The 24,850-nt window shown below is 33.1% G+C and overlaps 2 protein-coding genes and 1 long non-coding RNA gene across 3 annotated transcripts; 1 reads left to right on the forward strand and 2 right to left on the reverse strand.

Moving 5' to 3' along the window:
- Positions 1-3,971: 3,971 nt before the first annotated feature.
- LOC133175899 (uncharacterized) lies at positions 3,972-9,254 on the reverse strand. The gene is made up of 4 exons (XR_009719345.1): positions 9,075-9,254; positions 8,839-8,949; positions 6,960-7,054; positions 3,972-4,059 (listed from the first exon to the last, which is right to left on the reverse strand). It is a non-coding gene; the product is annotated as an uncharacterized LOC133175899 (long non-coding RNA).
- A 7,498-nt stretch (positions 9,255-16,752) lies between these two features.
- On the reverse strand, positions 16,753-18,201 carry LOC133175839 (tripartite motif-containing protein 2-like). Its single transcript, XM_061310968.1, has 2 exons — positions 18,142-18,201; positions 16,753-17,830 (listed from the first exon to the last, which is right to left on the reverse strand). Exon 2 carries the CDS (start codon positions 17,602-17,604, stop codon positions 17,008-17,010), a length of 597 nt encoding a protein of 198 aa, XP_061166952.1. The 5' UTR covers positions 17,605-17,830; positions 18,142-18,201; the 3' UTR covers positions 16,753-17,007.
- A 548-nt stretch (positions 18,202-18,749) lies between these two features.
- On the forward strand, positions 18,750-20,116 carry LOC133175952 (uncharacterized). The gene is made up of 2 exons (XM_061311106.1): positions 18,750-19,196; positions 19,969-20,116. The coding sequence occupies exons 1-2, from the start codon at positions 18,753-18,755 to the stop codon at positions 20,101-20,103; spliced, it is 579 nt and encodes a 192-aa protein (XP_061167090.1). The 5' UTR covers positions 18,750-18,752; the 3' UTR covers positions 20,104-20,116.
- The last annotated feature ends 4,734 nt before the right edge of the window (positions 20,117-24,850 follow it).

Consider the following 24,850-nt stretch of genomic DNA (forward strand, 5'->3'; position numbering starts at 1 on the left):
GATGTTGAGATTCAGCCAATCAGAGAGCTATAGGAATCGTAAGAAGAAATAAGTATTTGCATACACGTATCATGGTATTATCACAGAGGTCATATCAGCTATGTAAAAAAATCGATTTTTTACGACAATCCATCACATAAATATTGGTCATAGCAATGGGTTTTTGTTCTTTGTTCAAATGACTGCCCAGTCTTAGGAGATTTCCACTAGCTATTAGTATACCTCTATTAAGAATACTCAATTTTGATTGGCTTGTTAGAAGGCTTTTAAACTCAATAATGACTCCAAAAAGTACCATTTACAGCAATAATGACCTAGGAATCATTGCACGTGGGGTATAATGTATGAGGCGCCGTTTTGGTATTTACTGCCAAAAAGTGATATCACCTATTCGAATAGGTGATATCACCTATTCAATTGGTGATATCACCTATTCGAATAAGTGATATCACCTATTCAGCTTCTGAATAGGTGATATCACCTATTCGAATAGGTGATATCACCTATTCGAATAAGTGATATCACCTATTCGAATAGGTGATATCACCTATTCAATTTGAATGAGTGATATCACCTATTCGAATAGGTGATATCACCTATTCGAATAGGTGATATCACCTATTCGAATAGGTGATATCACTTATTCGAATAGGTGATATCACTTATTCCTTTTGAATAGGTGATATCACTTATTCGAATAGGTGATATCACCTATTCAAATCAAATAGGTGATATCACCTATTCGAATAGGTGATATCACTTATTCGAATAGGTGATATCACTTAATCATTTTGAATAGGTGATATCACTTATTCCAATAGGTGATATCACCTATTCAAATTATTTATGAAATAACAACTGCTCCCAAGACTATAGCCTTTAATTCTCATTTACTTTCACTTTCGTTTTATAACTTACCATTCTTGCAGACAATGGATTACAGCTTCGCATTTAGTTTTAAGCAGCCCAGTAGAATTTGTAGTTTGTTTTGCTCACAAATTATATTTATTACACTTATCTATCATGTATACTATAAGAAAATTCAAAGGGTCTGTAAGTCTCGTTGACTTTCACTTTCGTTTTATAACTCCCGGGTACCTCAGCGTTCTTGGAGACAATGGATTACTTAAGTTGTAAGCATCGCAGTGGAATTATTAAACTTGTAGTTTGTTTTGATTCACGATTGTTGCAAAGAAGAGGAGAAAATGGATTGATAGATGCAGGTAAATAGCGTTTAATTGCTTTATTTTTTCATTACATAACGTAAACACAAGCTATTCCGAGGGGGCCAAGATTAGCCAACATACTTAAGCATAAAGGGAAAATTAAATCGTTTTTATTCTAAAATCGTCTGTATTCAAAAGGTACGCTTATCTACAGATTGGTTTCATAAATTTAAAGCATTGATTTAGCTTACAATATGGTATAATTTGGAGTATTGGACAGGTATACATGAGATTGGGATATTCAATGCGATGTCATTGAAAGCAAATAAAAAAATAGATGTACCCAAATGCATCGACCATGGGAATACAAAGTTGAATACCACGTCGATAACATATGATCTTTGTAGAAAACACATTTTTTTAATTTAATTACTACAATAAATAAAAATGGTCAGCTCAAAATTGGTCATTCTGTAGGCTACCCTGTCTATTCAGAAATAAAAATGGTCACATACACTCAAAAAATAATTATTTTTTATTCTACAAAGAAGAAGGCATTTTTTTCATTTACACATACAAACTGTATTAACTGCTAAGTTTCATGACCACCCCCCCCCCCCCTTTTCCAATACTTCTACAATTATGAGACAGACTTTTTTTTTCTTGAAATAGGCATTTTTCTCCATTTGTCATAACATATTACAGGGCTGCACAAGGTACTGAAAAAGAGACAGCGCTTTGAGTGAATGTGTTATCCATGTGTCTGCAAATGAAGCAGATCCCCCAGTTATTATACTCATGGAGAGTGTAACAACTTCCAACTTGTTAATGACGGAACTCCATTTAAATCAGGTACAAGTTAAAGTTTAGGCTGCACAATTCTTTATTACAATATTCAAAACTTAATACTTCAGGATCAAGTTTACACAAGCTCACATTCCATGGTTACTTACAACACCATTATGCTAGATAAATTTGTTATACACTTTCATGTTAAATAGTCAAATTTGATTGGTTTAAAAAACATTTGTTAACAAGTACTATTACCATACTGCATGCCAGACATTACATCCCAATGGTTGAAAATGCATGACTACGGGTAACAGTATATACAGTAATAAAAAATGTTAACTGTGCAGAATGTTTGCACGTTCGTTTCACCTTGTTGTTTTCTTTAAAATGCATTCTATAACAAGAAAAATATTACCTGTTTATTTTGGGTGATGTGAAATTCTTACCCCTTAAAAACCATTGCTGACCGAGGCGAGGTCAGCGATGGTTTTTGTGGTATAACAATTTCACGTTATCCTACTAAACATGTAATATTTTCATGTTATATGTACTTCTATTTGTAAATGTTAATGACTGTGAAAAACATAAATATTTATAAATTAGTAAAATCAATTTAATACACTATGAATACACAAAAGGACAAATTTGTACATAATTCTCTATGATTTGGTTAATTAGTTTATATAAAGGATGTAAATGGACATGACATATCATTGTTAATATTCAAGAAAGTGTTCACTGTTTTTCTTGTAGATGCTCCTTTCCATCTGATGTTTTCCAGGTTTTTGTGAAAATTTTCTTAAAATGGCACCATTCAACTACAAATACTATGCCAGTGGAACTGTGATATCAATCAACTGCTTAAGACACTATTAATTGGCAGAAAATTTATTTTTTTTTATTTGGGACAAGCAATCTGTTTCAAACATTTTATACCTGCAAATTGGTACATGTACTTCATGAAATGCTTGAAGGATGCTAAAGGCTACTGAAATTCCAAGCCAGATGAAATTCAAAAGGATTGATACAAAAGTCATTTGAAGTTTTCTATTCTTAGTGATGAGTGTTTTTCAGGATGCCCTCTGATATCATAGGTACAACTGGTCACTGTCCTTTGTTAGTTACACATGCAGACAACTTATTAAGGCAGTGATATAAGTAGCTCGAAGTGATGCTTTATTGTTTTCCTCAGATTTATAACCTGGATTGATCTCTGATGCAGTAATTTAAAGCCATGTCTTTTCACTGTCACAAAGTACTGAAATAAAAATAATTTTGATTAAAATATTTCTTTTAATTCACATCATTAAATTTTTAAGCTACAGAAATTCAAATTAATTACCAATTAGTAAATAGAAATCTTTAATTGATTAGCAAGCCTTTGCATTGTCAGATCCTTTTCTGAAAGGGCCATTTACCTTTAACAATGTCAGGACAGGTGAGGCAACTGGCTGGTCTTCATGCTGGAAGTGTGTGTTAACTCTGTAATCTTTTTAAACAAAACCATCCAGTGATGTCCTAAGATTGCCAGATAAGCAGACATATACCTGTATTTAAGAAAGATTCTGTAACATGACATAGAATTTTTGCACAGCTTGACGCACAACTGATGGTATCTTAGGTGCCTGCAAAATAATAAATCTGGCACATATTTATTTATTTGATACAAATCAGAACAAAATTTGTCCTTTTACAGAACAAATTATTTTCATTTTAAAGAAAAGAGAAATGCATATGTACTGTTTTAATACATATAACCTGTATTATTGGATATTTTCACCCCATTCTAATTTTTAAAATATTCACTCTTTCACCCTTGAAAACAATTTTGCCCTTTTAAAATTTGATCAGACACATTTGTGTTTAAAAGATATATGCTGCCTTCTTCGAATTTGTCCCGTTTTAAATTCACCTACTTGTAAGGAGGGCAGAATGAGAAAAATAAAACTTAACTGGGGCAAAAAATTTCCAGAACAAAGTACCATTACTCGCCTGCCTGTTGTACTATAACTCCTCCAACCTTACAATATTCTATAATCATTGCTTTCATGCGATAGCCCCCAGTGGATTGATGGTCTCTTTTCCAAATTATATGCACTTTCTAAAAAGAATGAATTTGTCAATTTATAAAATTTAGTATTACAAGTTAATAAAGACAATAAAACAATGTTAACAACATTTATATGCAAATGAACCTCTGTACAAATCACTTATAAATGATTGACAACTTGTATGGAATATATCGAATACCCTTAATTTTGACATTTGGAAACCCAGCATTAAGGCCAAACAAAAAATATGTGTGGTTCTGGTTACACCTCCAAAAAAAAATAGGGAAGGTGGGTAGTTTTTTTTTTTTTTTTTTTTTTTTTTAACAAAATGATTTTCTAAATTTTTCCAAATAATACCTATTTCTTTTCGTTAGCATAAGTGAACTATTTTATGTGTAGAGTGTTAGATATGTTTTCTCTTAAGCATATGGATTAGATATGTGCTTTAATGTGTGAATAAAATGTCTTGGGTATTTAAACAGTTGTTTGCTGATTCTATTCATTCGAGTTCATACTCATCCAGAAAATACAATGTTTGAAGAAAATCAGCATGAGCAAATTGAATTATTTAACTGTTATTTGGATATTATATTTTCTTTTTTTAGAATGTTAAGTTTTTACAAAGATGATAAGTGCTGTCCTTGTTTTTAAAGGATGATATTAATTTCAGAATTGTATATTATAAGTAAAATTAATGGATATCTTAAGCATTATACATTAAATCTTAAATATAGATCATGATTTCTCCATCGGAATCTGCTGCGGAAGTCTTTATACAGGTATATAAAATCTAAAATTGTATATTATAGAATGCGAAAAAACAGAAATATTTTGTGAAGAGCTGAGTATATAAATCATAACTAATAAATGTTTTGTTTATTTTGAATTCAGTCTTTTCCAACTATGGTTCAGAAAAGAAATGTTTTATTTGTGGATGAACAGAGTGAAGGAGAAAATAAGTGGCATTTCGATGTGGCGTGAAATATACTAGTCAACATTGATAGGGGGCACCCTAGTTATGAATATGAAACAAATATTTTTAAATCAACAAGATGTGTTTGTGAAACACTGATGCCCCCGTATGGCATCTTATGGCGAAGGTTAAAGTTTCTCAAATGCAAGTCAAAATCCAGGCCAAAAGATAAAAAATGTTAAATTTGAAAGCCCTAGCTGCAACTGTTCAAAAGTTATGGCAAAGGTTAAAGTTTTTTAAAAGTAAGTAAAACATCACTGTCAAGGTCAAATTTGTTGGTATTCAAAGAAAGGTCTTGTTACAAGGATTACATATGTGAAGTATGAAAGCCCTAGCTCCAACCGTTCAAAAGTTATGGCCAAGGTTAAAGTTTTTCAAAAGTAGGTCAAACTCTAAGGTCAAGGTCAAAAGGTCATAGTTGTTGGTATTCAAAGAAAGGCCTTGTCACAAAGAATACACATGTGAAGTTCGAAACCCCAAGCACCAACTGTTCAGAAGTTATGGTCAAGGTTAAAGTCTCATAAAATTTTGCAAAAGTGGGTCAAACTCCAACGTCAAGGTCAAAAGGTCAAATATGATGGTACCCAAAGAAAGGTCTTGTCACAAAGAATACACATGTGAAATATGAAAGTCATAGCTCCAACCAATCAAAAGTTATGGGCAAGGTTAAAATTGACAACAGACAGATAGACAAACAGATAAACAGACAAACAGATAAACAGACAAACAGACAGACAGGACAAAAACAATATACCCTCGGGATCTTTCAATCCAGGGGCATAAAAATAATGAAAACACAATCTTTTCTTTTTGTAAAAAATAAAGTCCAAGGTGAACATCCTTTTGTTTAAAATCAGTGTTTATAAATGAAATTAATTACTTTTATCCAGAATAGTTCTTATTTTACTTAATAATAAATTTTGAACGATAAACGTTTAAGAGCTGTCAGAGGAAAAGAATGTGACACCTATACTTTGTACAGTAATGTTTAAAACAAAATAAATCACCTAAGCAAGATGACATAGAATGATTCAAATTCGTCAGAATTACAAATATTTAATATTATTAAAATTTTAAATCCTTTCATGAAACCTTTTTGCCTCATTGAAGACTTCATACTTCCAAGCTCATTTCTCATATATATTGGTGTTTTGCAAGTTGACTTTATTCAGGTGAAATCAGCAGTCTTCTTTTTCACGTTTCCTCATGAACTGTTTTTTTTTTCTACTTTCGGTTTAAAAGAAATGATCCTGATATAAATTATTTAATAATTTACAAGTTAATCTATCTTACACATTGGGTTAATTCTTGCGTAATCAATGCAATCAAATAAATGTTTTCTCATGTTATCTTCCCTCTAACTCCAAAAAACGTTACCTGGCCAGCTGTCTGTGTGCTTTCAAGCGAGAAGTGATTTCCTATCCTGACTTCACACCTTTGCGTGCATTAATAATAAAGGGACTAATCAGCATGCACTTGTTATAAACCAGCTGTAAACAGAGCAACTAACTGAATCTCGCCACTCTTGGGCATATTTATTTAATTTTGGCAACCAAAAAACAAACAAACAAAAAACATGGTGCTGGAAAAAGGTATTCTGCTGCGCCATGCTAGCTTGCTTTAGATTTAACACCATCAAACACTTGCACTACGTGTTGAAATGATTTTTGCATGGAGGTCGCCATTGCTGGAACTAAAACTAATACCGAAGTGGATGACGGAAATCATGGAAAATTCCGGAAAATAAATATGAAAATTGCCAGAAAAAAGTTAAGGGTCGGGGATCTAAAATAGGGACGGTCGGGTAACGGGAACCACACATATTTTTTTTATTTGTCCTAATAATATTCCATACATGATTGAGCTGTCACCTGATGAACCTTTAATTCTTTTCTATTTTTTATATGCTTTATATGTATATGAATTATAAGAGTAAATGTAAGTCCAAAAACTTATTTTGTGACATCAATTTCATACCTGTATTTGAGTTGCCTTTTTGAGGATATACCAGGTAGATTATTCAAAGTCGATGTACATGTAGTCTTACATGCTGCAGTTCTCTTGTACTTTAGCTATAAAATAAATTTTAATGTATACAATTGTGTAAGATGAAAGAATATTTCAAACACTGAAACAGACTGAAACCTTAACAGACCAAAACTTTAACCAAAATATCCTCTATAACATGCTCTCTAAACTGAAGAGTATGGTCATATAATTGCAGTCATATGAATTTTGTTCAATGATAAATGCAGAGAGAATTTGCAGAATACATGAAGAAAGTCTTATCGTTGGGAAATAAGCAGGTCCAGTACAATCTCTTAATTTAGCTATATAGCTTGAAATAGCTATATAGCTTTATTAAGCTATTCAAAATAGCTTAATTTAGCTATTTATATGCACTTTTTCACAAAAATTATTTTGGTAAGAAATAGACAAAAAGTTGCATGTATTTGACCATTCATATAATTATGTGCTATGGGCTATCGAAACAACAAGCAAAATCAAAGATATCTCCAACTTTTGAATACTTTTAAGCAAAAGATAAATTTCTATTATTTGAGTAACTGTCCACTACCTTGTGTGCATTGAGGCATGGATAAGTATGATTGCTTCTCATTGTACTGAATTATTACCAATCAATTATCTTCTTGACCATAATTGGCCTCCTTTATAATATCATTGAAGAAGTAACTGTATCAATTGCGCACGTAGCCTAAAAACTTTTAGAACTTTGAGTACAAAGTCTCTTTTGTTTCTATTTTCCTAATTATCTCCCCTTGTTTAAGGGTCACAACCCTACTTTTAGTATAAACGGAAGCCCTTGGCCCAAGGATACCCTGTGACAAATTTGACAATAATTGGCCAAAGGGTTCTTGAGTTATGGCCCATATTCTAAAAAGTTTACGCACACCGCACAAATGGCCATAGCATTAGCTCTTTGGGCCTTTGGCTCAGAAGAGCTAAAAATGAACCTCTTACATTGATTTTTGGTTGATATTTTTTACAGTTTTTTTATGAACAATGTACAGTATTTTCACCCAAATTCCAGTATTTTGAGGACTGCTGTACAGTATTTGGGCCTAAAAATTATTACATGAATGCAAGGAGATTTTAATGAGTGAGTTTTATAATGCATCAATTTCAGATGAGTTCAAGGTTGAGTATCATCACTGCACCAAGGTGCGACTTTTTGTGCATGCTGAGAAAAGTACACATTTAAGAAAAACTGATATAAAATAGCTAAATTAAGCTATTCTGAATATAGTTAGAATAATCTAACTGTGTCTCGGGACAAGCCCTCACCACAGTTAGAATACGTCCCATATACTTGCAATGTAGCAAATCGGAGTGGATCCACTCCGAAATGATTTTGAAGAATACAAAAGGAGTACGTTGCATTGAAAATAACTACCAAATTAATCATAACAAACATTTTTGAGATTGTATATGCCTTTTAACCTACAAATTAATCCATATATATACGAAAATTCAACTCATTTTCTCAACTTTTTTTCCTCGCTTCAAATTTAACGCCATGTTGACATTCGGAACTCTCTGGATTCTTCATACAAAATGCAGAGAATTCGAGTTATCGCCCATGTTTATTTTGCTACACTGCGAATACACGGAACAAATTCTATCGTTAAACCGGGTCCGTAGGACAATATCATTTTAACGATAGAACGTTCTATCTATTCTGAACAGCTTAATAAAGCTATATAGCTAAATCAAAAGATTGTACTGGACCTGATAAGTGCTTTCAAACATTGAATACTTATAAAACTAGACCCACTGACATGCAACAGCTTAATTTCTGTTGATAAATGAAGCGTATTCTGAACAAATTATTTACCCAAACAAAGGTGATGCTGTCACAAGATGACGTTCGTACCCATCTGACACTTACACTACTCCTCCTTAATCAGCTGGTAATAACATCATTATCCTCGAATTCAAGAAAAATCTGTTAATAAATTAGTTGTAATGATGATAACAAAACTATTCTAATCAGATACAAATGTATAATATAAGACTTCTATTTCACCCAAGAATACCCAAGAAGCAGGTGACATTCTCTGACTTGTTTACCTGTACTTCGATCGAAATTCTCCTCCTACTTGCTCGCACCCAAGCTTTTATGACACTCAATTTATCCATCGTAAGTCAGAGAACCCTTCGGCTTTGTACAACTGCTTAAACTTTCCTTATACGCTTTGTGTAAACCATAAACATGCATAACCCAATACACATCTTGCATCTCCATGTGTGAGGTACCCGGAAGTTAATATTATCAAAAAATCTCGCGAGTCACGTGACGAGACTTACAGACCCTAATGCAGCCCGAATTTGCTTGGTTCCAATGAAAATGTAGATAATCTTGAGGAAGGGAGCATTCATTATTTATTGTTGTAAGAAATGCAAATAGGTGATATCACCTATTCGAATTGGTGATATCACCTATTCAAATTGAATAGGTGATATCACTTATTCGAATAGGTGATATCACTTATTCGAATGGGTGATATCACCTATTCAGCACGAATAGGTGATATCACCTATTCGAATAGGTGATATCACCTATTCATTTCGAATAGGTGATATCACCTATTCGAATAAGTGATATCACCTATTCGAATAAGTGATATCACCAATTCGAATAAGTGATATCACCTATTCGAATAGGTGATATCACCTATTCAATTTGAATAGGTGATATCACTTATTCGAATAGGTGATATCACCTATTCGAATAGGTGATATCACCTATTCGAATAGGTGATATCACTTTTTGGCAGTAAATACCAAAACGGCGCCTCATAATCAGTCTAGACGAACTCCAAAAACAGCGTGAACTCCGAAAACGAAGTCTTTGGCTCCATCATGCATTGCGGCAAAATGGCGTCCGATGTAAACAAACGATGGATTGTCGTTCGCTTTCTCCAAATATACGGCTGCACAATTGTGGATTTAGTGCATTATTACTTTATTTTATTTTTTGTTGAATGGATAATTGCATTTATTAAATTATTTTGTGAAAATTGACTTATTTATTGCTTCAAACTCTTGCATAATAGTGAATTGGATATACGACATCGAATTTAATACTGCCGGTAAGAAATATTTTCTTATTTAATTTATTGTCTCCTTGATTTAAATTTTATGTCGTTCCTACAATAAAGGTGCTTAATTTTATTTGTTTTTGAAGACACGCAACTTGTATTCATTTTAATCAGAAAATGTGCTTTTTTCACCACGGAGCAGAGATATTAACGGGTTCATTTTTAGAAGACATGTTGTGCCCTTAATATATCCAGAAGAGTGGTTTTTAAAGTCTTCATATTGATAGATAATAGTTTTAAAAATGTTTTCATAATAATATATGTTCGTATATCGGTAAATGACGATGGTAAAAACTTACGCGTTCAATTCAGATGTCGTATGCAAATAAAAAACCAGAATGCTAATTTATGTGTAAAATTCAGTCAAGTTTTTAACAGTTACAATATATATTGTCCCATTTTGCATATATATCCCTTTTATTATGCATATTTACTTCTCAAAACGTATCATTTTCTCTGTAATTGATCTGACTTGAAACGTTAACTTTGGAAGTAAATATCTCCTTTATTGCAAATAAAATCAAAAATCTGACAAATACGATCTCTTCCGAAGTCTTTTATTTAGCATTTCTGAGTACTGATATATTTGCCATACTTTCCAAAACTTTGCACGGACAGTTTTTGTAGACCCATCATTTTTGCCGAAAAATCGCCATTTTTTGTGTGTGTGCGCATGCGCGGACTCGATTTTCGGAGTCTTTTTCAGTCTCAATTTCTTACTTCCGGAAACGCTGTTTTTGGAGTTCGTCTAGACTGATAATAATGACCGGTCAATAAAAATAATGACCGCTAAAAATGACCTGTTAATCCAAATTCCATTCAAATTTTAAAATTAATGCATACAGTAATGACTGTTCATTACAAAAAATGCCGTTATAAAAATATGTATATTCTTTTTATGATACGGAATACGATTGTCCTTTAGATGCGTCATAAAATTTATCGTTTTCATTGAAACTTTCGTTACAATGTCAAATTCAACGAATGCAGACTTGGCTCTTTTGTACAGTAAAAGTCTGCACCAGATTGTCATTGTACTCGGAAATGGTATTTGTGAATTTATAAAAATGCATGTTACTGACAATCACAGAGTGTTTTAATAAATCGGCGGTGCAAAAACTTACAAGACTTGCAGGCGAAAAGTAAACAACTTCACTAGCGAATCCCGATCCCGATGAAACACTGATAATAACAGATCGTAGATCTAATACACAGTTGATTATTTTAGTAATTAAGCCTACAAAAATTGTCTTGACTTATATCGGTATAATAAAACAATTGATTACCCCTTATGAGTTCAACATGGTGAAATAAGGACCCTCGACCTGGCCCACTCGCTGACCTGACCTGACCTCGGCCGCTACGCGGCCTCGGTCAGGTCAGGTCACCTCGTGGGCCAGGTCTCGGGTCCTTATTTCATCATGTTGACCTCATAAGGGATAATTAATTGTATATTATCCACCTCTGTAGCACTTAGGAGTCTGTGGAACGTTTAAATGATATATGGCTATTATTATTAGAGAGAGAGAAGAGATTAATAATCATGTTCAATTAACAGCATTTTCATTTTGATGAAGATACACATATATTTTATCGAATATCGAAACAAAAACAAAACTTTGCCATTTTTCTACACAAATGATTTAAAACTTTTAACAACATTCAAAATTCAAATCATTTGTTTTCATTAAAAAAACAAAAAACAGAAACTATAGTGTCATTGTTTTAAAAAACAATAAAAATTAAACCCACTCTGCACACATTGTTTTACGCTGGAATCCATTTAAAGTTCTCTTGAAAAAAATGACAAGGTAAGTTAAAAAGCACTTTTTTTAAGGTTGAAATTTGATAATGAATCAACTATAGTAATAAAACACTAAATATTCAAAATAACCAACATTACACCTACTTATATGACAATCATTAATTGAAAGTCAGATATATATTCCTAGAATAGTTTTTAAATTGTCGTGCATATGACATTGTGGGAATAAGTTTTGAAAAACCAAAGGTCTGTCTTGGAATAACTTGATGAATTCTTATCTGCAACACTTGACTTCATAGACAGGACTAGTTGGAGATAAATTTCTTTCTGGGAATAAATTCTGAAAAATGGAATGTCAGAATAACTCCATTAATTCCGACATACTAGTATACTGAAACTAGTATACTGAAACTCAAAGGACATTTGTGAGATAAAAATTACATGAAATTTATCTAGATTTTAAGGAAGGATGTTAGAAAAAAAATAACAGCAAAGGATGGAAACAAATTGGCAATCTCTTTCCTTGTCAGCAACGACTCGACTGTGACAGAGAAACATTTCCCTATTGTATGCATGTTATGTAATTTTGTTCCTCTCCGATGAATTATAAGTATAACTGCAATTTAAGGTGACCCAATTCAAAACTGAGAAGGTTGATATAGCGATTAAATAAACGTGTATAGAGAATAATACATAACATTTATCACATCCTGTATCAACCCGGGACACCAAGATCAGAAAGAGGACCGAAGGCCCAAGGGCTGGTATTGGTTAAGGGCTGATACAGGATGTGATTGGAAGAGGGTATTTTCATTATGTTTATTACAAACATCACCTTGAGCAAAATACAAATAAATAATCATGCACTGACTACTGACATGTAGCTTATTATAAAAGAACAGTGATTTAGAATTAGAAAATGTGAACAAAAAAAGGTGTATTGTCACAAGTACTGTTTTAAGGTTTAAACTACTAGGGGTGTGATATAAATCCATATCAGCCCTTCAGATTCATATCAGCCCTGCATGATCTGTATCAGTTATGGAAGCTGATACAGGCGGTATCTATTGTGACGTCAGGCATATCGCATAAGCAAACAACCTGTATTTATTACTAAGTACGTAATAAAAGTAATTATTCAAAGTAATAATTTGTTTAATTTATAATTACATTATTTCATTTCTTATCGCTAAATGCATTGCCTTTGAAAAAAAAAATGAGAAACGGAAATTCATCAAAAACAGTACACATTCAATTATTTAAAAATTCAGTAATTAATTTTAAATACGATTTTTTGACACTATTTTCAAATATATAATAAAAACAACCATGCATGCCAAAATCTGTATCACACCCCATATCAACCCTCGACCCATAAAAACCCTCAGCCATCTGGCCTTCGGCCCTCGGGCTGATATTGAAGTCTCGGGTTGATATGGGATGTGATACAGATTTTGCCATGTATTATTCTCTATATAATAAGGGAGTTAAGTTTGCATTTTAAGTGTAAGAGTTGTCACGAAAGGGATTATACATGAAATTTATGGAGATAACGAACAGTATTCAAGCTCAAAAGTCCATTAAACAATACAGAGCAAGTCAGCTTGGAATCAACCAACTCTAAAAACATTAACCTGATTATTTATCCAGAAACCATCCAAAACAAGTCTGGTAGTGTGTTTCCCTATCATCCTTGCAAAATTAGTCCAGAAAGGACTTGTATAATTATAGTAATTTGGAATAGACTCTAAAAATGTTTTCGAATTAGGTGCCATTTTATGGTAACTGTAAAAGTTATTCCTATAGTGATTACGCTTTAGTGTTACATCTAGATTTCCACACTTCTATACTTGCTTCGGATACATTTTCCAGATGGGTGATCTGGTTAAAAATTTTGAACAGGTCCATTCCAAACAACCTTTTAGCCACATCGTGACATAAACTTGTTTTGATGATGCATCTAATTTGTCTAAGGATACAAACTTCCAGATTTGCTTTGGATGCTGCATCTGACCTACATTTTCTGAATGAACAGGGTTTTTTTTGAGCAGGTTGATCATGTTTCAATTTTTTTTGTTTTGTTTATTTTTTGAGTTTTGGTAGCATTGAAAAGGGTAAGGGCCTATTTTTAAAGCTTTTAAAAGAACTTTTGCCCGATCCCGATTGTAAAATTTCAAGACAAAACTAAAATTGATATTAAAATGCATGAAATTCAAAATTGAAATATAAAAAAATATATTCATATACTAATCAAACAAAGCCTGTTCTTTAATGATTTTTTTGTTGTTGAATTTTCTAACAACGCAGCTAGGTTAAGGACTCCCATATCTACGTCAGCCTATGCAGAGGTTTGGGAGAGCTATTATGACGTCACGTTAAAACAATACAAATGAATCTCGATGAATAAATACTATAATGTTCTTTTTAAAACACACGAAATACTTTCGTTTCTCATAAATGTTATAAAAATAAATGGATGTGCAACTTATCTTGCCGTAATAGCACTTAGCGTATGCAGAATGAAAGCCAGCTTGATCTCGCTGTACTTACTGAGATGACGTCATTTCTTAGTTTGACACGCAGTTTCTCTGTATTTGAGGCGTGGATCAAACTTTTATCGTGGCTTGTAAAAATAAAAATAAATACGAAACATGCGTAGTCAGACAAAAAGAGAGACATATTCTGAAATATATTAATCCACATTTTATTGTCAAACTAAATTGATAATGTGTAGACAATATATATAGCCGCATGGAGCACATTTGTACAGTAACATGCTAGAATGAGGGGTCAAGCCCCTCGAAAATATCAAAAGTTCAACGATATCCGTTTCACTATAAATTCTGAATTTTTAAACACGTGTAGCCATTATTCCTACTGTTTTGAAAAGTGCTGGGAGCTGGTTGTACATTGTTTATTTATTCCGTAATCTAACATTATTCCTATGCGTATTACATTTTTGTCTGGGGTTTATAGAAAGACGGCTAAATTTTAAACAATTCTCAAGCATGAGGAAGTTGCTCCCAGCACTTTTCGGGTTAAGGAATTTGTCTCAAAGAAAACAAAATAAATTTTATCGCGGAAGAATGTCCGTATATCGTTGAACTTTTACGATCTTTGTAGTAGTACATATATGGTCCAATTTTAAACCTGTCACGTGACAAACAGCTGATGTAAGCGATGTCACTTTGGCTGAACTCAGCAGAGACCCGATATATACAAATGCAATCACCACAATTCACATTTACCAAAACTACTGCTGTTAAAAGAAATATTAAAAATTGTATTCATTTTCCCTGAATATATAAATGCGTATATTTCATGGGCGTCCTTAACCTAGCTGCGAAATCTTTTTGTTTCAAAAGTACAATTTCATAAAGTTCCATCCTTTTATTTGTCTCCGGTCTATTTGCACTTGATTCTCGAATGAATTGAACTTTAATCATTGACTCGTATTTTAATTAGTTCAATGTTATAGCAAGTCTCTTGGCCTTTTGACTGTAATCTCGTTGGTAGATCATGACGTTTAATTTCATTAGAGTTTTCATTGAGATTCCTTCCAATTCTATAATCTGAATGAATTCAACTCCGTCACTCTCTCTCACTCTCTCATTGCATGACATCACTTTTAATCCGGCTATTGTAGGCCCGTAGAACGTGGAGGAAGGTGGATTGCTCCCTCCCCATATACATGTATATAGGTCTGTAGCAAAGGAGATGGGTGAACAAGGCGAGCAAAATGCCTACATATAAGAAATTTGAAAATAAAAAAATCTCAATTATAACACAAATTTCTTTTATATTCAGTGGCGTATATTTCTGATAGGCAAAATGGCTGAAGCCTACACATTATTTTCTCAAAGTACCTGTGTAAAAATTAAATATAAATGCTGAATTATTGTTGAAAAAAAAGGGAAAGGATGATCAAAAAAGCTCAATATTTTGTTTGACGTCAATTGCAAAAAAGTGTCATTAGCAAACTGCATTTTACTTATTCAGCTGTTTACTGGATATATATATTTTTTTGTTATGAGGAAAACTTCAAACAATGTACAGGTGTATTGCTAAGATTGGATTATTCAAAAAGGAAGCTATAGATATATTACCTTTTGGCCGATCGAGCACTGTGAGCAGGATTAAAATTTTCTTAATTTTGTGAAGTGGTAATGACGATTCTATTTTTATGATTGCTAAAAAATATGTTTATAATTCTCATTCTATATATTCACTGGTCAAATGACATGGATGTCTTCGAGTTCACAGAAATTTGTAAGGCAAATACCGAAGTTTTCATCTCATACTGACTTGTGTAAATTCATAATATTAATAGCAAACACAACTTTTTTTCATTTCCAAAACATAATTTCCCCCCTATTTTTTCATCAAGGAGGGGGACTAGTCAAGGGTCATATCACAAACAATACATATTTAAATGCCGATATTTGTCGTAAGTTGGTTAGCATTTTAGTCTCAAAGAAAAAAAAATTCTGGATTTTTTTATTGTCTGTCTTCAAGCCCCAAAAATACCATTAAAAAAGAGAGAGAATTTTTGCAGAAAGTTTTGCTTGTCATAATTTCATACTTTTCAATAAGAAGCGCTTTACTCGAAATACAATTAATTCACAAACTGAATACGATTTTTTTTTTATATACTTTTAAAGCTATAGACATTTTGCATGCCTTGTTCGCCCAACTACTTTGTGATTTTGTTGCAATGTATTCTACAATTCAAATACAAGTTAAAACACTGAACACAAAACAATATTCTGCAGTGAACCTGTTCTAGTCACCAAAACATAAAGTTTAAACACTGAACACAAAACAATATTCTGCAGTGAACCTGTTCTAGTCACCAAAACATAAAGTTTTTTTCGATTATTTTAATTCAGGTATTTTATTACTGTATTTATACAATTTATACTAACACTGGGCAGAATGGATATAAATTGAATGCCCGAGTATAAGTCCTCTATCTTTTCATTTAGATAAAGTTTCTTGATTACAAATTCGAAGGATAAGTTGATATTTTTCTCAGTCTTAAAGATAGATAATAAAGAATATGCTATATATGGATGATGAAACAAAATTAATTTCACAACACAGTGTCTTCTAGTCCGTCTCCCTTGTTAATTAGCCATTAGGAACCTACATTGAACCTGTACATCTTGACTTTGTTAGTGTTATACTGTGTCAAGTAAAGAACAGATTGATTATCGATGCCTAATCCACTTGGGCCGCTAATTCCATGTCCTGGCGTTAGAACAAAACAGAGAAATTGTCCTTCCTGATCAAGGCAGTGGACAGAGTCATTTTCCATGTCACAAACAAGGATGTGTCCGTCAGAATCGGCAAAGATTCCGTAAGGTCGGAAGTCAGAATAGGATCTATGACCTTTATAGGTGGACCGAAGGTCACCCTTTCTATCCACAATTATGACTGCATTTTTATCATAATCTGAAACGCAGACGTCTCCATTGAAGTTTTCAGTGAGGTAATGGGGAAGCTGGAATAAGTCCTCTCCATTAAAATCTCTGTCTATATTCTGAAGGGCTTTTCTTCCTGTTTCATCAAACCTCGTTACCCTCACCTCGCCACATTTGCTCATACCCAAAAGAAGGTCTCCGTTGAGTTTGGAAGAATAAATACTGAATGGTTTCCAAGAGCCAGTGTCCATAAATTGTAGCCATTTTCCGGATGTTATGAGTTTTGCCCCTTTTATTGCATTGTCCGCCATATTAATTGTATGGTTTGGTTTATCCACGAACAATAAATCGCCATCTTTGGTTACTGAGTGGTAGCCCTCACTTACGCCAGCAGTTAGAATTCTCTGAATCAAATATCCCGACGGATCCAGTTGTACTAGGTGCCCATATCCATCACTTACTGCGATGTTCCCATAATTATCTACAGAAATGTGGTATCCATCTTTAATTCCAGGGACTGTGATCTCTCGCACTTCTCTAATAATAGACATATGTTGATTTTCTTTACTCCTGTTGAATACGAGTTGAGTGATTCATTCGAATATAATCTTGGATAGCTTAAATACGTACATGTATATATGAGTCTGAAAATAGTATTTAGGAATCTAAGTTGTACATGAGTTGGAGAGGTTCACATATCGAACACTCGAAAAATGAATTGTAATATACAATATGTAGTATACACAACCGAATAAATTTTGAAATGTCTCATTTATGTCTCTAAATTTTGAATGCAAATGAAAAAAACAAAACAATGTAAAACCTGTGCATTTATACAATATACTTACAGTTATTAAACCCTCAATGGCAAGAAGTCATGGATTATTCTAGTTTTACGCTAGACGTATAATGAACTGAATGAAGAAATGTCTTCCTTGTATTATAAATAAATATCTTCACGTCGTTATATTTTATGACCCAATATGATTACCCCGGTAACAAAATTTAAATTCCTTGTTCGAGTCGAAACCAGGTATTTTTTAACATTTGAAAAGCTTAAACAACCTTGAGTTGTTTAAAAGTGCTGCTGAAAAATGTAGACCAATATTTAAAAATAATCATACTTCATAAAAAATTCCTCTTTTCTGTACAGAAGCACAATTATTATAAATATGACCAAGTCTTTGGAATTAAAGGACATTTGGCATAGCTTATTCATATAACACAAGTTATATAAGTTTGACAAGTTAATCAAATGGTACGGGGTATTTGTGATAAATAATTAAAATATCTACGTAATTTTCATAACCATGTTATTCAAATGCAGTTTGTGTACAGTTACATGACTTTTAATTATTTAGAGGAACATCCACAAAACAAATTTCTATTACATCTCCATTTTGTTTCAATAGAAGGCCAACTTTTCTTCGATAGAATGAATCATGGTATCGAATGAATTATGGATGACATAGAAGGTATCCTACCAAATAACCCTGCAATTCCCATAAATCCATGCAGGGAAGCAACTTTCGTGACATCTGCTTCCTCCGAATACGAGCGAGAGAGTCTGCGGGAAGTGCCAACTCATCACCGTGCCACAGAAAAAAGACACTACGTCACTCCCCCACCAGGTTCCCCACTGGGTGTTGATCAGGAACCCAGGTCAATCTCACAGCTCATTAATCGACGGGAGGAATCAATCACATCCGATGAGGATACAGAACTAGGGGGATTCCGAACGCCAACTTCCGCCTCCTTAAATAATAGCAGGAACGGTGTTCCCACTCCATCAGAATCAGGAAAGTCGGGGGTCTCTCTGGGGAACGTGTTCGAAAAAGGACTGTCCCAGAACAAAATCGTTCCAAACGATTCGAAATTTCCTTACAGACTTCAGTTGCCAAATGTGAGTATAGTTTAGTAGACATAAAAAAACAAAACTAAACATAATCATATTAGCGAGCGTAGCGAGCGGTGCGAAACGCCGCTCGCGAAGCGAACTCAATAGACTAACGTGTAAGAACAGAGAAAATTCGGAATGAAATCTGTACATACGTCATGCAAATTTTCTGGTGCAACATTCCCAGAATTCCTTCGCTACCAGGGTTTCATGCGAAATTCTTACAAAACATACATAAGACCGATCTCTACCATCGGCTCATACATTTACCTCTGTCGTTGGCTCGCGTATATCACAGTGATAAGCACGAAAAATAGTGCGTTTGTTTTAATTCATTATAATTAAATGTCTGAGCTAATGATAGTCCTTAAAGATAGATATTTACGAAATAGATATAAAACTATTGGTTTAATTTGAAATAATCTTGAAATGTTATGTTTTTTGCGTTTCGTAAAAAATCTTGACGCGAGCCCATTGCAGAGGTGTGTGAGAGAGGAACGAACGACAACTCTACGAACGTCTAAATAGTGTCCTTTCTGACAAATTTTATTTCCTAAATAAAATCTGCAACATGCGATAATAGGACAATAAGTACATGTGTATAATATTAAGCTTTTTTTCTCTTTTGAAGTTTGCTTTCTATAGAATTATTTTCGCGTAGATGCAGAATACACATCATTATAATAAGGGGAGAATCATGATCTTCGTCATTCAATGTCGCGACAATAGGTATAAAACAATTAACTTCACCCTGAACCTTAATGATTTCGTTTTTCAGGTGAAAATAAAAGAAGAGGAAGAGAGTGTTAGACGACAGAAGTGTTACTGTTATATAGTGACTGTAGTGTTGGCCGTGTTTATAGTGGGTGGTGCGATTCTGGCCATGGTGCTGGCTGTTAATCTAGCCACTTAGTACAAACTCAGCGAAAAAACTAACATTTATAACAAGTGGACTTGTTGCACAGAATAAATATTTGACGACATGATCAAGCAAAATGCCACACATAATATAAAAGAATCTTTACCTTATATGGTCATCAAAATTTCATATCAAATTGTTGTAAACTGATATCAATTTAGGGTGATTTAACAGGAATTATCATGAAGGCACGATGCACTAAAATCTTCGACGTCACGGACATTATAAAAAATAAGAATTTTCATTTTCTCATCATTTTCCCTTAGTGTTTAATATTGTACATTTTGGGTTACCTTATTCACTCAGCATAAGCATCCATTTATCATTTCTAGTGCAACTTTAAAACTAGTATAGTATGTTCTAGTTTGTTTAAACCCCAAAACTGCAGAGATTTCTGAATTATTGTGTGACGCCTGTCGCCCTAAATCACGTTCTTAACAGTCCTAATAAAGTTTTAGTCGATGATCTTCCGTCCCCTTCCGGACATTGGCGCTTAATTGGTGTCAGGAAGGTGTATTTGGTGTATTATGAATGTGTTTTTTTTAGGTGTTTCAGAATACACTCATTAAAATAAAAATAAAAAAATGCTGAAATTATTGTAAGTTTTGAAAATATTATATTACTAGTACTGTATATAAAAAGAGTTATGGTACACGACAGTTGCCATCTTGGATTTCAGGGGGTTCCTCGGTTCACGCTTGATTTTATTCTATATCTACACTTTTCCTACCGGTGTCGGGTGAGATCTAGTTTCAAAAAGGATTGAATACAGTCCAACAATCGTCTGCCAATTTGAACTTGCCGTATAAAACATGTAGTAAACCAAAAGTCCTCGATACCACTGAAACTGAAAGCAACGGAAGTGACGATTTCTGTTTAAAATGTAGAGGTATCCTGGAATTACATGCAAAGTTAACGTAGGTCAGAAACCGCGCCAAACTTGTTCTCTGTAGATTTTCCGTGTAATTCTGTGATATGCCTCACAGGGGCTTGCTCCTTGTGTGTTAAAAATTTTTTTTATAGAAGAATAATGTGTCAACAACTTACTTTTATATATTATTTTTTAATAAATATTTTTTACACACCGGGAGCAATCCCCTTGGTATAGGAATCAATGTGTTCAAAAGACATCATTTCCTATCAAGTGTCCAACACCCACTACTAAAAATAAGGCCTGAATGTGTCACAAATCGCCCCGGAAGTTTTTGGGGACACCATATGTGAGATTTGACCTGTTGGGTATAGTTATATCAATTCAGTGGCGGATCAGATTAATGATCTATGTTCCTTACAGCGACATCTGACCTCAAAGTACATTAAATACTTAAGGTTACAGGTACATGAATGTACATGTAAGAACCATTATGACACAAAATCAACTAATTAATTTACATTGTATTGGTGGATGCATTCATTTATATTTTTGTATTTTTTAAATTATTGTTGGATGAGAAATTTTGTATCATTAATTGATATCCACGAAAACATTATTTGTATCATCAGTGGATGCTGTTTCTTTAATGATAAGATGGTAATCTTCCGTCCCCTTCCGGACATAGGCGCTTAATTGGTGTCAGGAGGGTGTATTTGGTGTATTAAGACTGTGTTTTTTTCTAGGTGTTTTCTTTCTGAATACACTCATTAAAGTAAAAATAAAAAAATGCTGAAATTATTGTAAGTTTTGAAAATATTATATTACTGTATATATAAACAGAGTGATGGTATGACAGTTGCCATCTTGGATTTCAGTGGGTTCCTCGGTTCACGCTTGATTTTAATCTATATCTACACTTTTCCTACCGGTGTCGGGTGAGATCTAGTTTCAAAAAGGATTGAATACAGTCCAACAATCGTCTGCCAATTTGAACTTGCCGTATAAAACATGCAGTAAACCAAAAGTCCCCGATACCACTGAAACTGAAAGCAACGGAAGCGACGATTTCTAACTGTGTAAAATGTAGAGGAATCCTGGAAATACATGGAAAGTCAACATAGGTCAGAAACCGCACAAAACATGTTCTCTGTAGATTTTCCGTGTAATACTGTGATATGCCTCACAGGGGCTTGATCCCTGTGAGTTAAAATATTTTTATAGAAAAATAATGTGTCAATCACTTACTTTAATATATAATATTTTATAGGAATAAATGTTTTCAAGAGACATCATTTCCTATCAAGTGTCCAACACCCACTGGTACTAAAAATATATCATATATAATCGCCCCAGAAGTTTTTAGGGACACCATATGTGAGAGATTTGACCTGTTGGGTATAGTTATATCAATCCAGTGGCGGATCAGATTACTGATCTATGTTCCTTACAGCGACATCTGACCTCAAAGTACATTAAATACTTTAGGTTACAGGCGGAAAGCGGTGCATGAATGTACCAAAGACTCTCTGTCGGAAGTTTGATGAATGAACATGTAGGAACCATTTTGACACAGAATCAACTTATTAATTTACATAGCATTGGTGGATGAATTCATTTTACATTTTTGTATTTTTCTATCATTTTTGGATGAGAAATTTTTGTATCATAAGTTAATATCCACGAAAACATTATGAATAATTTGTATCATCAGTGGATGCTGTTAATTCTTTAATGGATAAGACGAAAGTTTATTAATGACGCAGATTTTGTATGTCATTAATTGCTTAGTCATCCTCTAATGAGGGAGAGAGGGAGCAAATGGTCCATTCAGAGCATCATATTGAAGGTTTTTTGTGAAAAAAAAGATTAAAATTTTCGGTCCCAAATTGATCCACATGATTTGATTGAATTTTCAAAAACCTTATTTCACGTCAACAGAACACTACCAACCATATTCCAAAATATGATTTAAACTTCTGGTCAATTTTATTTTTGAGTTTTGGACACAGAATTTCGAATAGAAAAACGTCGTTTTCGACCCCTGATTGGCTTCATGTCTTGGATGAAAATTAACATTCCGTAACCTTATGCCTATCTATACAAGACCTATACTACTAGTCATATTCCAAAAGATGTTTTGGCTACTGTGTAAAATGAAAGAAGAGCTGGATCCTGTTCCGTTTTACGTAATAACTTATGACCAAGACAAATTATAATTTCGCAAATAACTTCTGAAAATAGTATTTATTATTTTTTTTATTATGAATTTTCTAAAGATGTTTTTATACAAGCATTTTTAATAGCATATTAATTTTGTAAGATTTTACAATCGTATTCCAAAAGATGAAAATGTAAGAGGAGTTTTAGAAGTAAGATGTTGTGACAGACGGATGGACCAGGATAACGACAAAAATTTACCCAAATTTCCTTAGAAAAAGAGAAATAAAGACTTATTAAAATATTACCATCCAACCCTACCTTTAATCATACCTACGTCAAGAAAGATAATAATTGTTCACCATTCTCTCGAAAAATGTTGAAAGATTTTAACATAGGAATTAAAAAGATTGAAACTAATAAGAAATTTGATCTCTTAAGAACCCTTAAGCTACTTACACGCGTAGTTTTCGGAGATGCTCCGATAATGACCATTCTTTCTAGCGGAATTCACGCGTGAAAGAGATAGAAACGGGTGTCATAAACAAAATAATTCAGTCCTAAGGACTGGGCGATAGAAACAGACCGGACAAGATGAGAACAGCACTACTTATTCTAATTTTTGTGGTGGGCGCTTTTTCAACGAGTAAGTATTCTCCTCCAAGTAGATATACACTTATGTTTATAAAACATAATGTAAATATTTGAGGAGGTTTTTTTTTTTTTTTTTTTTTTTTTTTTGAGGATTAAGGTAATAGCTTTTTTGCAAAATTTAAGGATAGATGATACAAACCAAAAATAGATGCTGGATTAGTATATAACTTTGGACCTTTTTTGGTTGTAAATGATGCAAAAAATAAATTTATAAAACATTTACAATTGTTAACTTTCTATGATATTAAAAATACTATCTTTCTGCAATCATCTTTATTAATCTATACAAATTTTTGTCACTTGAAATCCTATTATTGTGAAACTTTGAATTATGAAAAATTAAAAACTATGCACCTAAACCTATTCATTTTAGTTATATAAACTGTCCTTAAGAAAACTTTCCTGATTTGTAAATAGCATTTACATGATTTATGTCTTTCTCGTTCTCGCTAGATGGAATTGTCCTATTAGTACACCATACTAAACTACACAATACTTTTCAGTACGATAGTTCGACATCCCTATACTAGTAAGTCGTCCCCAGAATAAAGTCATCTTTACATGTACACAAAGAAAACTTCAAATTTTTGGTCAAAGTTTTTTAATAGTTTGTATGATTTAGGTAAGTTCTTTCTTTGGTAATTTTATACTTTGCAACAGACTGAGTATATAATATTTATCACAAATAGAGACGGAAGAGAATGAGGAATTAGATATAGCCTATTTACAGAAATTGTTTGTCCCAAATTGAACAACAGCTCCTCTCTCTCTCTCTCATATTTAGATATATTACTAGAAAAAGACATTGATCGCAACCTAACAACTACACTTTATGATAAACGTGATGACTTCAACAACTTGTTTATCGTCAACTTCCCTAAATTATTCAGCAAAATACCATTATCACCTGCATATGGAGTTTATGTCTCCCAGTTGATTTGATATGCAAAAGCGTGCTCTACGTACGAACAAATAACAAGGCAAGCTATCGACAAACAAGTTGATGAAACAGTAATATCAACAGTCTCTTTTAAAGGCATTTTTCGCAAATTCTAT

This window comes from Saccostrea echinata, unplaced genomic scaffold (assembly GCF_033153115.1).
Source record: "Saccostrea echinata isolate AGI-Se365-2 ecotype Australia unplaced genomic scaffold, CSIRO_AGI_Sech_v1 ptg000064l, whole genome shotgun sequence".
Classification (NCBI taxonomy): domain Eukaryota; kingdom Metazoa; phylum Mollusca; class Bivalvia; order Ostreida; family Ostreidae; genus Saccostrea; species Saccostrea echinata.

Bases quoted from the DNA above. Each gene is read 5' to 3' on its own strand.
- LOC133175839 (XM_061310968.1), bottom strand. From the start codon at position 17,604: ATGGCGGACAATGCAATAAAAGGGGCAAAACTCATAACATCCGGAAAA.
- LOC133175952 (XM_061311106.1), top strand. From the start codon at position 18,753: ATGGATGACATAGAAGGTATCCTACCAAATAACCCTGCAATTCCCATA. The intron at 19,197-19,968 runs GTGAGTATAGTT...TTCGTTTTTCAG, and splicing joins ACAGACTTCAGTTGCCAAAT to GTGAAAATAAAAGAAGAGGA.